At 40.9% G+C, this 14,024-nt stretch overlaps 1 protein-coding gene across 1 annotated transcript; it reads right to left on the bottom strand.

Annotated features, from left to right (window-relative positions):
- Positions 1-2,731: 2,731 nt before the first annotated feature.
- On the bottom strand, positions 2,732-12,489 carry e2f4 (E2F transcription factor 4). The gene is made up of 11 exons (XM_041938748.1): positions 12,081-12,489; positions 10,335-10,444; positions 8,373-8,534; positions 6,414-6,457; positions 6,232-6,296; positions 5,941-6,129; positions 5,596-5,683; positions 4,759-4,905; positions 3,682-3,729; positions 3,496-3,540; positions 2,732-3,327 (listed from the first exon to the last, which is right to left on the bottom strand). Exons 1-11 carry the CDS (start codon positions 12,243-12,245, stop codon positions 3,212-3,214), a joined length of 1,179 nt encoding a protein of 392 aa, XP_041794682.1. The 5' UTR covers positions 12,246-12,489; the 3' UTR covers positions 2,732-3,211.
- Positions 12,490-14,024: the final 1,535 nt, after the last annotated feature.

Here is a 14,024-nt window from a genome sequence, read left to right as displayed (position 1 = left end):
AGTAAAGCTAGCTAGTTTTAGACAAGCGATTTCCGGTTAGGACTTTCAAAATAAAGCCTTTCCTGTCCGTTGTGTCTTGGTCTATGCTTTCGCGTGAAAATAAAGTCAATGACAAAGACACTGTCGCTGTTTATTTGTTTCGTGGCATTTAATGCCATTCATATACATTCACTGAAGATTTTGCCTTCAACTCGTTCAGTGTGCTACTTTTGAGCCCAATAAATAATTTTATTCGTCGAGCGAAACAGCACTTTTACTTTGAAAGGGACATAATCTGAATTGTGGAAATGCTCCTGATTCCCGTCCTGAGCTAGACCAACTTTTCTTTAAAATTTTCAAGGAGTGGAAGATGAACTAATTCGAAGTTCCGGGTCGGGCACAGCTGATTAGCTGCCCCCTGCTGTTTGCAACACTGGTGCCATACTGTAACCAGTTTTCACTGTTGTTAACCACGTGGGTCATATTTCCCTTAAAGACGACGCCTTTAGCACAGAAAACTGACCGTGGACAGCTGACAGGAAAAGACTGGAAGAAGAGATAAAGAATGTAACAGATGTCCCCAGCCAGCTGGAGTCGAACCGGGCAAGTTCCCATATATATGAGACAGAGACAGAGAGACAGAGACAGACAGACAGAGAGAGAGAGAGAGAGAGAGAGAGAGAGAGAGAGAGAGAGAGAGCGACAGGCCGATGGACAGAGAGAGAGACAGAGACAGACAGACAGAGAGAGAGGGGGAGAGAGAGAGAGAGAGAGAGAAAGAGGGAGACAGAGAGAGAGACAGAGACAGACAGAGAGACAGGCCAATGGACAGAAAGAGAGAGAGAGAGAGACAGGCTGATGGACAGAGAGAGAGAGAGACAGAGGCAGAGAGACAGAGAGACAGAGGCTGGCCTCAGCTACACACCGCAAATCGAGTTTTGCCCATTCACTGACACAAGTGTCACTATTGCGTTGAATACACAGGCTTACAGTAGCTCAATGTATTGTAAGAGATCAAATAAAAGAACAGAGCTCATCGTGAACAGAGTGCCTATCACCACTGTGTCACATTCGTTTTTTCTTCAGAATGCATGTAAACAGCTCATAGCTAACCAACTACTTCTTTTTGTTTTTTCATAAAAAGTCCCCAGCTAACATCAGTAAGACATCTGAGCACCACTTCATGATTCCCCTCAAGCGAATTTACCGTAACAGCATGTATGAACACTGTGACACGCTCTACTGGAAACTGAGGCCAGACAATACACAAAGAATACCACGGGTTTATTTTGTTTCATTTGATGCAACTACAGCATAGAAATATTGAGCCTGTTAAAAACAGTCTGTAGGACACACACACACACACACACACACAAACACGCGCACACGCACACACCCGCACACACAGCTCTATTGAAGGATTAGGCAAGCTCACAACACTGTCCAAACACAAGGACTGGCTACTGATTAAGGAGTGGATGAGTAGCAACCAATCTGTCCACAGTGATGTAAAGTGCAACAATGAGACAGGAAGCTTTGATGAAGCAGAGGGTTTTGTGGATAAATTCCTTAAACTATGAAGTTTAGCCAAATTCAGCCCAAATTAGTAGCAGTAATAATATATCTATCAAGTATAAAAAAATAAATGCTATTCTATACAAGCGGTCGAGAGGGATATAGACAATACATACCATACATACACATCATCCAGGGCAAAACAGCACATTATTATATGAAAAGAAGAAAGCACTGTAGAAATGTGTACATTGTTGATCTTGTACTTTAACAGTCTGACTAGTAACAGCTCATCCAGGACTGCTACTCACCAGCCCCAGCACGGAGAGAATGGTTAAGAGTTGAAAAATTACATTTGAAGTGATAGGCAGTATTTCCTTCACCAGAAACAGACAGAACATTGGAAAAAAAAACACTACTCAATAGGGATCTGTGCCAAATATACAAAAACAAGCAAAAAGAGGAGCGTTTTTCATGGCATGGTCACTATTTTCATTCCATAAGTAAAAATACATATATGTCCTTTTACATACAAATGAACTCAATACAATGGTATTCATATACATACATTACATTTAAAAGACAATCGCAACAGAGGGGATTTTGGAGAGGGGAAAAAAAGCTATTCCTTTGATGTACACCACTTAAAACATCAATAAAAGTCGCCAAGGTCCAAAAGTCGAGAGGCAAATTGAGACTCAAAGCAAGCCTATGTTTCTAATCAAACACTCAGCGTACAGGTGCCAGGTCAAGAACAAGGTAGACATGATGTGGAGCTTATAGGAGACACTTTATTTCACTTTAACAAGCACCTTACTGACCTAAAAAATGTTTATGTAAAATGGCCAACTGCATTGTTTTGGTGCTTGGCTCTTTGTCACAAAGCTTATTGGCTTCAGTGACTCAACATTAAGATCCTCTTTCTCTAACTGCAACAGAAAAACACTTCCAGCACTGAAAGATTTCATTATGGCGAACTCCCGTTCTTCAAAACAAAGCTCTTCATACGTACAGTCTGATTATGTGAGTCTGGTACCTTTGTTTATTTGCAAACTATTGCTCTGCCTGTGTTACAACTGTCGTTCAGTAATACACCATTGCTTTGTGTGCTGGTAATACAAAATATATATTCTCTATGTACATGAGGACAGTGCATATTGAACCAGGTGTGTTTGGACTCAAGCCATGCTGAGTGATAAAGGCTGTGCTCTGTTAGTCTGCCATGACTCTTTACCTGACAGGAAAAGGGTTTCTTTTTTTTTTCCTGGAGACATCTGACTCAAGTCAAGAGAGTGTTGAATACAAAACTCAAGCACACAAACACACAAGCACACTCGTGTAAAGTATGCCCACACACGTTCCTTCACAAGCACACGGGAAAGCTGATACACAAACATAGCGCTTTATCATACATAACAATCCAAAAATATAATCATTTCTCTTTTGTTTTCACTGGGTTTCCTTGGAAAAGCAGTAAGTAAAATGTTTTGTTCTCGCCTGTTCTTCTTCACAAGGCTGTACATTGGGCGACTGTCTGACTGAGCTCAGCTTGAGCTCACCATATCAGTGCAGAGGTGTCCTTGAATGCTCATCACATCATATTGGCTTTCCTGCATCTCTTCTCACCTTCACTGTCAGTTAGGGGGGTATCTTGGAGAAAATGAAGGTAGATTTAGCGTGTTTAGGGAAACTGCTTCCCAATTTGCAGTCTCAGGGGTCAGAGATTGAGAATAGGGACGTCAAAGAGGTCACACAGGCCTTCTGTCTCATCCAGGTTGTATATGTAGTCGTGGTCACTGGGTGGAGGGGACAAACGGAGGAGAGGCGAGAACACTGGCGGAGAAAGAGATGAGAAGTTAAGGACGCTTAAAAAGAGGCCACAGGTGAAAGTGCTGAAATGTATTCAACAGCCTCTTTGTTACACACGTTATACACAACCAATTCACCTTTTTTTCCCCCAAACTTAATATAATTTCTATTTGCTTCTGTAAACAAACTCACCTTCTGATGACATCAAATCCTCCAACAGGTCTCCACTCATCATCTCTGTCAGAGAAGGAAAAAGAAGTGAGAGACATTAGTAAAACCTTCAGCCTGCAGGACACTGAGAAAGTGGCAAAGAAGTGACAACCACATCATTTAAGGACAAACAGCAGCTATTTGTGTAATACTCAAGAGGGGGTTTACCTTTTGTTGGATCAAACATGTCAGAGAGCTCTTTGGGAAAGTCCAGCACTAGAAGGAAATCACAGCAAACATTGAAGACATACAGTCACTACATTACAATTGAAGGGCCAGTATGTAGGATTCAGGGGGATCTATTAGCAGAAATGGAATACAATAATTCATCATTATGTTTTCATTAGTCTATAATCACCTGAAAATAAGAACCGTTGTGTTTTTGCTACCTTAGAATGAGTTCTGTGTATCTACAGAGGGGGTGGGTCCGCCATGTTGCATTGCCATGTTACTACACTAACCAAGAATGAACAAACCAAACACTGGCTCTAGAGAGCACCTTTCGCAGGTGTGGGGTTAAGCGAGGTGTATGCGGTTGGTTGCGATCTGTAACCTGACTGCTACTGAGTCCACTAAATCCTTCACACTGGTCTAGTATGACTGGAATATTAAATTTTTCCTTATACAATGTCTCTTGGTCCTGCCTGGAAAGCAGCCATTTAAATAAATGCTTTGCATAATAACAGCATTTGTAAAAAATGATACTATCCAATTTAACATCCAAAAAAATCACTGAGAGATGTGATCCCAGTGACATACAGTGAACAGCACTAAAGCTTGGAAAAGACCAAACACTGACTGACAGACAGAGAGAGAGAGACACACAGACAGACAGAGAGAGAGACAGAGAGACAGACAGAGAGAGAGAGACAGAGACAGAGAGACACAGACAGACGGACAGAAGGACTGAGAGAGACAGACAGACAGAGAGAGACAGACAGAGAGAGAGAGAGACAGAGAGACAGAGAGAGAGAGAGAGAGAGACAGACAGACAGACAGAAGGACAGACAGACAGAAGGACAGAGAGAGAGAGAGAGAGAGAGAGACCGACAGAGTGAGACAGACAGACAGACACAGAGAGAGAGACAGAGACAGACATACAGAGAGAGAGACATACAGAGAGAGAGAGACAGACAGAGACAGACAGAGACAGACAGAGAGACAGACAGAGAGAGAGACAGAGAGACAGACAGAGAGAGAGACAGACAGGGGGCTCGAAAGGGTTCAGCAACATGCAAAACTCACATTCAGATGGATCCGACTTAATTGGTTCAAACACTGCAGAGGCAGAAGAGGACACAGATCCATCCAATGAGGCAGAAGACTGTAGCTGCTGAGTGACTGTTGCAGGCGTATCTGTTGTTGGGGTGAGTGGCGTGGTGCTTGTCACTTCTGTGTGAGATAAAATAACGTTGGTTTTTGGGCAGGAATGTGTGGGATTAGTCAACTAGTCGATTAATGTTGCTACCCTCACTACTTGGCATTAGAAATACTGGTCGCTCAAACTTAGTATTCTATTAATGTGCACATTTAAATTACAGGATAATGTGTTCATAATGCAGGGTTTCCAGTTTTAAATCTGTCTTGTCATAACATAGTTAAAATATATTCCAAAATTAAAAATTGTTGTCCCCATCAGTCACTTATACACAAAAACATGGGAAAACAAGGTCTATAAGCATGGGTAATATTTGACCAGAATTTATCAGGACATTGAAATCTTCAAGGACATATGGACTGGCATCTAAACTTTGATGTGTGACTTTGAAGTGCAACACAATGGGGCGACTGTGGCTCAGGAGAGCGGTTGTCCACTTATCAGAAGGTGTGAGCGCGTTAATGCTCGTAATGAGCAGGTGGCCTAGCTATCATGCGTGAACAGGTGAATAGTTGTAAAACAGTGTGAGTGGTCGGCAGACTAGAAAAGATCTATTTAAATACAGTCCATTTTACCATTTATCAGATTTCCACAGCATTTAAAATCCCTGTTGTACTGAACTCACACCTAACTGTGACATCTGTGTACTGTTACCACCTCTAATCAGCTCAAAGTGCGCTCATTGATATGTTGTCCCTCTCTACCTGTCACTGAGGCTGTCTGGTTGGCTGCTATAGCTGACGTTGTGGCAGGACCAGGTTTTGTAGAAGTTGTTAGAGCTGGTTTGGGGATCTGGAAAATGGAAAGAAAAGAAGAGGAACGTCATACAATGCAGGATGAAAATTCTTTGTGCAATGAAACAACAGAAGTCACACTGTTCTGATTCATTTTTCAATGGTGATTGAATGAATGAATGAATGAAAAGGGAAAATGTGAAAAATATTGCTGCCTTGGGATCAATGGCAATGAACACCTAGTTTCTTTCATTAAATAGATCAATACATAAATCCAACCAATGGCACAAAGAAAGCAGAAAGAACTGTGTGGACCTGGGAGGCAGCAGTGGGCGGCTGAGAGGTAGATGTCGGTGCTGAGAGGCTTTGAAGGACATCTTCTGGAGGAGGGACGGGCAAGACAACAGGAGAGGCACTGGACGGGTCCTTATTGACCAACAAAACCTCAATAGGACCAGATGAACTCTTGAGACGGATCTGGTATTTCCTCTGTCCATTAAGGACCTAGACAAGAACACATCCACCCACACTGAGACCTGAGACACTATACTAGGTGGACAAAAGCAGCATACAAAATGCACAAAACACACACATACTGTAACCTACCGCTTCTGGTATGGGGACCTCTAGCTGTGTCCCAATGGGAGCACGGATTGCTAGGAGTGTGTCACCTGAGGAGGAAGGACAGGCAGGTGATGAGTTATGGAAACTGTATTTAAGACTGCCAATGTGCCAATGGTGCAGACAAAGAGAAATGTCTGTAAAGACTGAGCATCTGAAACAATTACCTTTGAAAGCGCCACAGAGGTCGTCATGTTTTACATATGCCATAGTATGAAAGTGTTAAGGGTCTAACTCCAGTAACAACCATGTTTGCCGCTTAAATGAGTAAACATCAGTAGCAAAAGCAGTTTAACCTCCAGGTAGGCTGGACATGATGGTTTACTGAATACTTTTTAATTTATTAATTAGGATACTCTATATCTGCGCATTCGCACTTCTATAAAGCGGGACTCAAAAGAAGACAGATTTTAAAATAAGCACAGGCTGAGATAACCTGACTAGATATGTTTCACTGTCATTGTGTCTCCTGTTGCTCTGTACCATCGAGAGCCACAAGCACAGTGCCTAATACTGACCATGGGTGGTTTTCACAAAGCACATAACAATGAGTAATTCATCATAGCATGCTTTCATGTAGCTTTACATCCATATGCCGGTTTCTCAGGCGCACTTTATTCTCATGATAAAAAGACTTTCTGTAGTCTACATAAGTACCTACAGAGTTCTGAGCAACACTTAAAAGCCTGCAAATTCACTAAACATTTTTTCATAAACAGGTGAAGACCAGTTTACTCATGATGGAGAGGCTCTGGATACAGCCCGAGAAAATGACTTCAGTGATGTCACAAGAATCATCTTGGCTGGGTTTGAATACGCACCATGGCTCCAGACTGTGACCAAAATGGTTGCACAGGCGACACTTTTTGAGAGTGTGCGACTTAAAATTTGGAGTGGTTGCATTCGTGCGAGAGGCCCAATCTGTAAGAAATGTTGCCCTGCAGAGCCAGAGAGGCCCCGCAGGTCTAGGCGCAGCAGTTCCAGACCAAAGGTCAACTGTCACTCTCTCAATGGTGACGTTTATAACTTACGAGGCATCAGCTAATTTTCGTTTCAACATTTTCATAACTCTACACAGTGGTGAACTTAATGTTATTGAGCTAACTTTAGCAGGGGGCGCTTCAATGTATCACTCGTAATGTTCGTAAGCCGAATAAAGAAACTCGGGAAATCGTCTCACGGATGGATGTGTTTTCAAAGTCTGCAGACAGAAGTGGTGCCGGGCGTGTTGGATAACAACTTTTCAGCAACAATCAGGGATTGTGCTCCTTTAAAATCGTCAGCGGTGAGTTAATATTTATTAATAACAGGGTCGATTTCAAAAGTGCTGACTTTGTCACACAAAACAGATCACCACTGCCACTGCCTCGACAGTGCTAGTTATTTCTGTTGAGAAATGTCAGCCTGTCTTTTCCTTTGCGTTTGTTACACCCTGGGAACCAGCTATAACTTGGGGTAGCTGGCTGGCTTCAATTTGAATTTTATCAACAGCAATGATATAGTGGTTTCCTCGCCACTGTCGCCAAGTGTTTGCTCATGAGGGAATTGTTGGCTCTCTGTAGATAAAGAGTTTGGTCTGTACCTGCTCTATATGGAGAGTGTCCTGAGACAACTTCGGTTGTGATTTTTTGCTGTATAAATAAAACTGAATTGAACTGAATTGATTTGGTTAAGATTACATTCATTTACTGCTACGTCTGGATGAAATTCGCCCTGAAAAGGAAGGACTTCAGGTTTTTCTTTCACCATCTTTTACAAATTCTGATAATGAATAATACATTTTTTTTAATTGCATATTTTAGCATTTTTAATACATTATGGTGTATATGTTACTTTTCATGTGAACAGTGTGTCTTTGTCAATTAAATGTTATTTGACAAAAAAACAGAACATGGTACACCATAATATTACTGGGTTATTAATTAAATTTTAAAAACGGAAGAAAAAAAACTGGTGACATATGCGTTCGTCTAAAAAAAAAAAAAAAAGGGGTGCAACCAAATCATGTGTGGGTGTAACCAATGACAAAAAAAAAAAATCTTTTTAGGAACAGTCATCGTTAGTGATTTATAATGCAACACAATACATCTGTAGCACACACACACACTGTGTGCAGTGAAGGATATGGGCTGTTGTTCGAGTCATCCGTGACATTCTTAATGCTTTGTTGGACCCAGACTCTCTGCTGGTCCAGCTCGTGTTCCCTGAGAGCCAGGTCATCTAGCTCGGCCTTCAGATCGATCAGCTTATCGGCTATCTCTCTGGTGTTACAGCCTGGACCTACACCCCTAAAACACAAAGGAAAACACATGGTCATGTACAGACAGCAGGCAAAGACGAATCACACACTCGTAAGCACACATGCAGTTTCTCATTACCCTGCTTCATCACTTAAACAGCTATATCAGTCTGCCTTATATCAGAGCTTGGTCAAAACGCATGTATCAGTGCTACAGCTGATGTTTTATGACAGATGTTGTGATTACAGCACAGCTTGGAATAATGTTTTCTTTATTGTTATATCACACCGCTACATTTATTAATAAAGTGGTCTAAGTCCCACAGTATGTTCTGTTCAGTAGTGATGAATAGCATTCTGAGAAGTCCAAAAATCATCCTAACCTTTTCAGCCACATAAACAGGACTATTAGCTGAGCTGTTTATGTTCAGTGCCAGTGCTCTTATAATGTATTTAATATTCAACAAGTTTGTGAGACAGTAATGTTTTTCATGATCTATGTGAATAAGAAACATGCGCTTGATACATTCAAAGGAACATTTAAAGGGCCTCGGATGCTGAACCGGACAGAAGTAGAGACAATCATCATCAGCATCATCCCTGAAATGTTGCTAGTCCTTGAGGTGGGAAACTGGGGGCACAGATTTCCCAGAATATTGATACCTGCTCCTTTTCACACAAGACCCCATGTGGGAAATGTTTCTGAACATTTCAGGGATCGACTGCATGTGTGAAAGGGGCTGCTGTATCAAATCCCAACATCGAGGTAGAGAACGCCGTCATCTACCTGCTGCAACGGGCGCTCAACCACCTGGAAACTGCCGGCTGCACTGTGAGGGTTATGTTCTTTGACTTCTACAGCGCTTTCAACACCATTAGACCGTCCCTGCTGGGGGGGAAGCTGGAGGACGCGGGAGTGAATAGACATCTTGCTGCCCGAACCATCGACTACCTCACAGACCGTCCACAGTACGTGCGACTGCGCAGCTGTGAGTCAGAGGTGGTAGTCTGCAGCACAGGAGTATTATTCTTATTTGTACCTCCATTTGCTGTTTGCTGAGCCTGTCTTGGCAAAAACAAACACGTGGACACACGTTGATGGCGTGCAAGCGCCCAGAGGGGATCAGAGCAGATCCATAATCAGATAATAAGCAACATCTTCCTGGACGAAACTCCACTTTCACTGATTGACAAAACAAATCGTAGGCCAACTTGAATGAGCGAATAAATCAACAACATAGTGTAGGATCCTATTTAATTTGTTTACTTTGTAATGTGTAGGCATGAAGATCTTTTAAAAGACATGTTTAAGTTGAAATTATAAGTATATTTCTCTCATTGGTTTTCCCTCTTATTAACAGTTTGCACAAAAATAGATATTCAAATGGTTGGAAACTATGTGTTCAAAAAACAACACAAAACACATGTAGGCCTACACCTCATTTTCATTTCTATTTGAAGCCAATAAACATATCTGTTGTTTAAATCATTTTTTCTTTCTTAAGATATGTCCGTTTACATTGCTAATAGAGTGAAAGGAGGTAGATGTTTTGAATGAGTTGTAATGCTGTAATATAATGCTCACTGTAAAAAAAACAAAAACAATATTGTGATAAAATTTTAGGTCATACTGCTCACCCTTAACATGTTATAAGACAAAGTGGAAGTGATGAGGGGAGGGTGTAACTGCTCGCAAGACACATATTTTGTAGTATTGTTTTAGATATTTCAGCCCTTTCATTCACACTCACTCAAATTTTTTAGACAACAAATTTGGTACTTATTTTGTTCTTTTTTTTTTTAATTAAATGAGTCTTTCTTCCTTGAGGAATAAAAACTGTTGACTTACTTCCACTGGATGCTGTTCTTGGACTTCTTCTCTATCAGTCCAATTCCCTCCAACACATTAGTGATATCGTAGATTCGTCGTTTCTGACGCACTGCTAAGGTGTCTGCTGCCTGAATGACAGGACAAAAGCAATGAAATGTACAACAGATATACTGGTATCTCTTTTAGTAGGATCATAGTGAAAAAGAAACAAAGAGAGATCACAGTATCTGTGCTAACAGGTTCAATGCACTACACCCAAGAAGAGGTTTCACACCCATCATGTGACAGTGTCATTTAAACCCCCACCCACCCACCCTCTTTGTGCTTAATTAACAAACTAATGATAACCATATGGCTGGTGCTGATAAGTCCATGTGCTGTCACCAGGCCCTGTGGGTGCAATGGTGTCACAGAACTGCTGAATGGCAGCTAATAAACCATAAGGCTTTCTATTTAACAGAGCATATAACATAATTTCATTATTCACTAATGCTAAATAAAGGTAAGGATTTTCAGTTAAGTGTGGCCATGAGAGCCACACTGAACGTCATGAGCTACGCTTTACTCTTTCCAGCAGTGTCAACATACAGAGTCCAGTCGGCGCAGTTTCATTTTTACAAAACAGCACAGAGCACATTTAAACCACAGCTCTTATAAAAATCCTTATAGAGGCTAAAAGATATGTTATAACAGATGAATTACATGAATTGCCAAACATTTAAATGAACACTTGAATAGGAGAAAAAGCCACAAAAGTTGTTCTTTTTCTGTCAAGGAGGCGATGCTTCATTGAGGAGAGAGTGATTCATTGTTCAAAGTGAAATTATTTCATTATTCAAAAAAAGCTGTGTTTTTATGGACAGGTGAGAAAGAGAGAGAAACTACCTGAGGGTATTTAAATATTAGTCTAGAGTGTCAGTGGCTCGAAGCTCAACTGTTCTGTTTTAATGGTTGGATGGTCAAGCTGTCATTTGGGTCATTGGTTTTGTTTGGTTAAATGTTTCTGTTTACCCTCCAGTTCTGAAAAGTGTATTGACGTATATTGATAAGTCTGGGCTTCAGGTCAAACCCCATTTTAGGTATTTGAGTTAAAGGTTTATTAAGCGTTAGTGGCACTGTCTAAAACCTGTGCAAGTTAAATTTCTCAACACCTTTATCTGCTAAAAAGGAAACACTATTTCTAGTTTTCTGGAAGTGTTGCTATAATATCTGAACAGCTCATCAAGAAGATGATGGCCTAGACTGTGGTGGACACCGCTAACGTTAGTTTATGTACGTATAATTTAAAAGCTAATGCTAAAAGTGTATGCTTTTTGAGTTACAACTGGAAACAAATTCTGTTAATGCATGCCATTAAGTGACAAAGACATTATCAGAAAAAAATTGTTCATGTGTGAAGATGCAATAATGTTAGCTCAGAAGGAAGGACAAAAGCTGACCCACTTTTTAAACTTTGAATCTGCAGGGGGCAGAGTCTGAAAAGTTGACCAGTGCTCTCAAAGTTCAGCTTGTAACCTTACTTCGCTCCCCTTTGAGAAACACCAAAATAACAAGACACAGGCTTTAAACCGAGGTTTGAAAGCAGCCGGTGTTTAAAAACTACATACCCACAAGAGGTATACCCATTCAAATAAGCTTGTCACAAGGCTAGGCTAGGCTAGGCTAACAGGCAGGCTAGCGAAAGTGCATGTATCCTAACGACAGCGGGCAGGCTCAAAATGACAAGCGCTAGCTAACAACAAAGACTCCGGGCTGCATGCTCACCGCTTTCAAATCCAGCACTCCATCCTTTGCCTCTTGTAGTAAAGTCACAAACTTAGTCGTGAGCAGTCCCAGGCTCTTTTCGTGCCTACTGGGGGTCTGTGGCTGGAGCGAGTCGCCCACAGCTCCCAGTTCGCCTCTATTACTGGCCGACTCCAGCTCCATCATCGCTCGGGACCAGCTCCGTACTTCCCCCTGCCTCCCCGACCAAACCCAGCCAGCGAGCGCAGGAACGCACGCCCCACCGTCGCAGTAAGATAAACAGAAGTCCGGGGTAGTATGTGGCAGATATCAGGTGTCTAATGAGCTAGTCCGAATTGGTTTGCTCAAAATTATTTCACTAAACTGGTGTGAACAGACTGAGTTACAGCAATTCAATGGGCGAGCACACGGTGGAGAGAGCCGTTGGCCACGCGAGGTATGACGGGACGGTTCAATCGTGTGAGGGAACGTCTGCAAATACTCGCATCGACTAAAAAGCGTGTTACAGCGCAAGAATTTGTTTATAAAAACTTGTGAAGTCAATATATACTTAAGAACCCAAACGTTAATAATCTACGAGAATTATGTGTTATTCCTTTTTATGGTTAGAAAAAGATGGGATTTTTCCGGATATATTTAAGAGTGCTATTTTCATACAACCCCTTACATGCTCAAACTTGAAGGAAACACGCGTTCCTGAAAGTGCACGCGTACATGCACACTACACACACGCGCGAGCGGACAAGAACGTTCTCCAGACATGTCCAATAAAAAGTCACTTGAAACCCTTATCACTGAGTTTGAAGTCTTTGCACTAGATTGTATATACTTTGCACACAATTTTGACTGGATCCATAACTCACTGTTTTATTGTTTTTTTTTTCTCCATACTTACATCCAACTATATGTACTATGCTAAATATACTATTGCGTTGGATAGTTTTCCATGACAACCATAGTTGAAAGCCCTGGAAGAGGCTTGTAGTGAACTTTTTTTTGTCAGCGTGCATGTTCATAGTCTATTTGATTGTGAGCTAGTCAGCCATCTGAGACTGTTGCTTATTGCTAAAACAGTCGAGCATGTAGTACACAGCCCATGTGTAAAGCTACTTCAGTCTCTTCTAGTTGCTGGTTGTAGAATTATTAGATTATACAATGTCAAGACAAATAAAATATTAAAAAGAAAATAATGTTAGGCAAAATATATCTGTGTAAAATAAGTAAGAATAAACTTTAAAAGATAAGTCTTTATTTATCCCACTCTAGGGACTCTCACCTGTTACAGCAGCAGAATGAAAAGGGTAGCTAAAAACAGAACAATGAGAACAAACAGACAATAAAAATGATACAAAAATAAACAATAGATAAAAAGATACAAAATAAAAAACAACTATAGAAGGCTCTATATGTTTTATACAAAGAGAATAAAAATAAACATCGCCAAAGAGTGTTATAAGGTGTAAACACAGGTGTAAACGTTAATCAAATGGAAAGCAGAGGAATTTTTGATATAGAAAAATATTAGAAAAATCAACTTGGCTCTATCACTGCTAACTCTCTGCTCACTCTACAGTACCCTCAAAAGGAGACTAATGGGACTTAACATGAGTTTATATTAATTTAATTCTCAAAGATTCAATTTAATTGCTTTGGCAAACATAAATTCCTATTTCCTGTGTTTTCCGATTTGATTTCAATTTGATGAAAAATACGACACTCTTTCCACAACATTAGTGTTTTCTTCCCTAATGTTTTTGTGTTAGGTTGTCACAAAAAGGCCTGTCATTCATAAACCATCGAGCAAACAATCCTCTTTGGCCAGCAGGGGGAGGTAGCGCCCAGGGGAAATTACCCTTGTAAATTAATCTTTGGGATGAATAGATTCGTGGCTCTGTAAATCTGCTTTGTAAAAATAAGAAATAAAAAACCGCACCCAATAAAATATATATGCATATAATGTGCCAA

The sequence above is a fragment of the Chelmon rostratus genome, chromosome 6, assembly GCF_017976325.1.
Source record: "Chelmon rostratus isolate fCheRos1 chromosome 6, fCheRos1.pri, whole genome shotgun sequence".
In the NCBI taxonomy this organism is placed as follows: Eukaryota; Metazoa; Chordata; class Actinopteri; order Chaetodontiformes; family Chaetodontidae; genus Chelmon; species Chelmon rostratus.
This window is presented reverse-complemented; position numbering and strand designations above follow the sequence as displayed.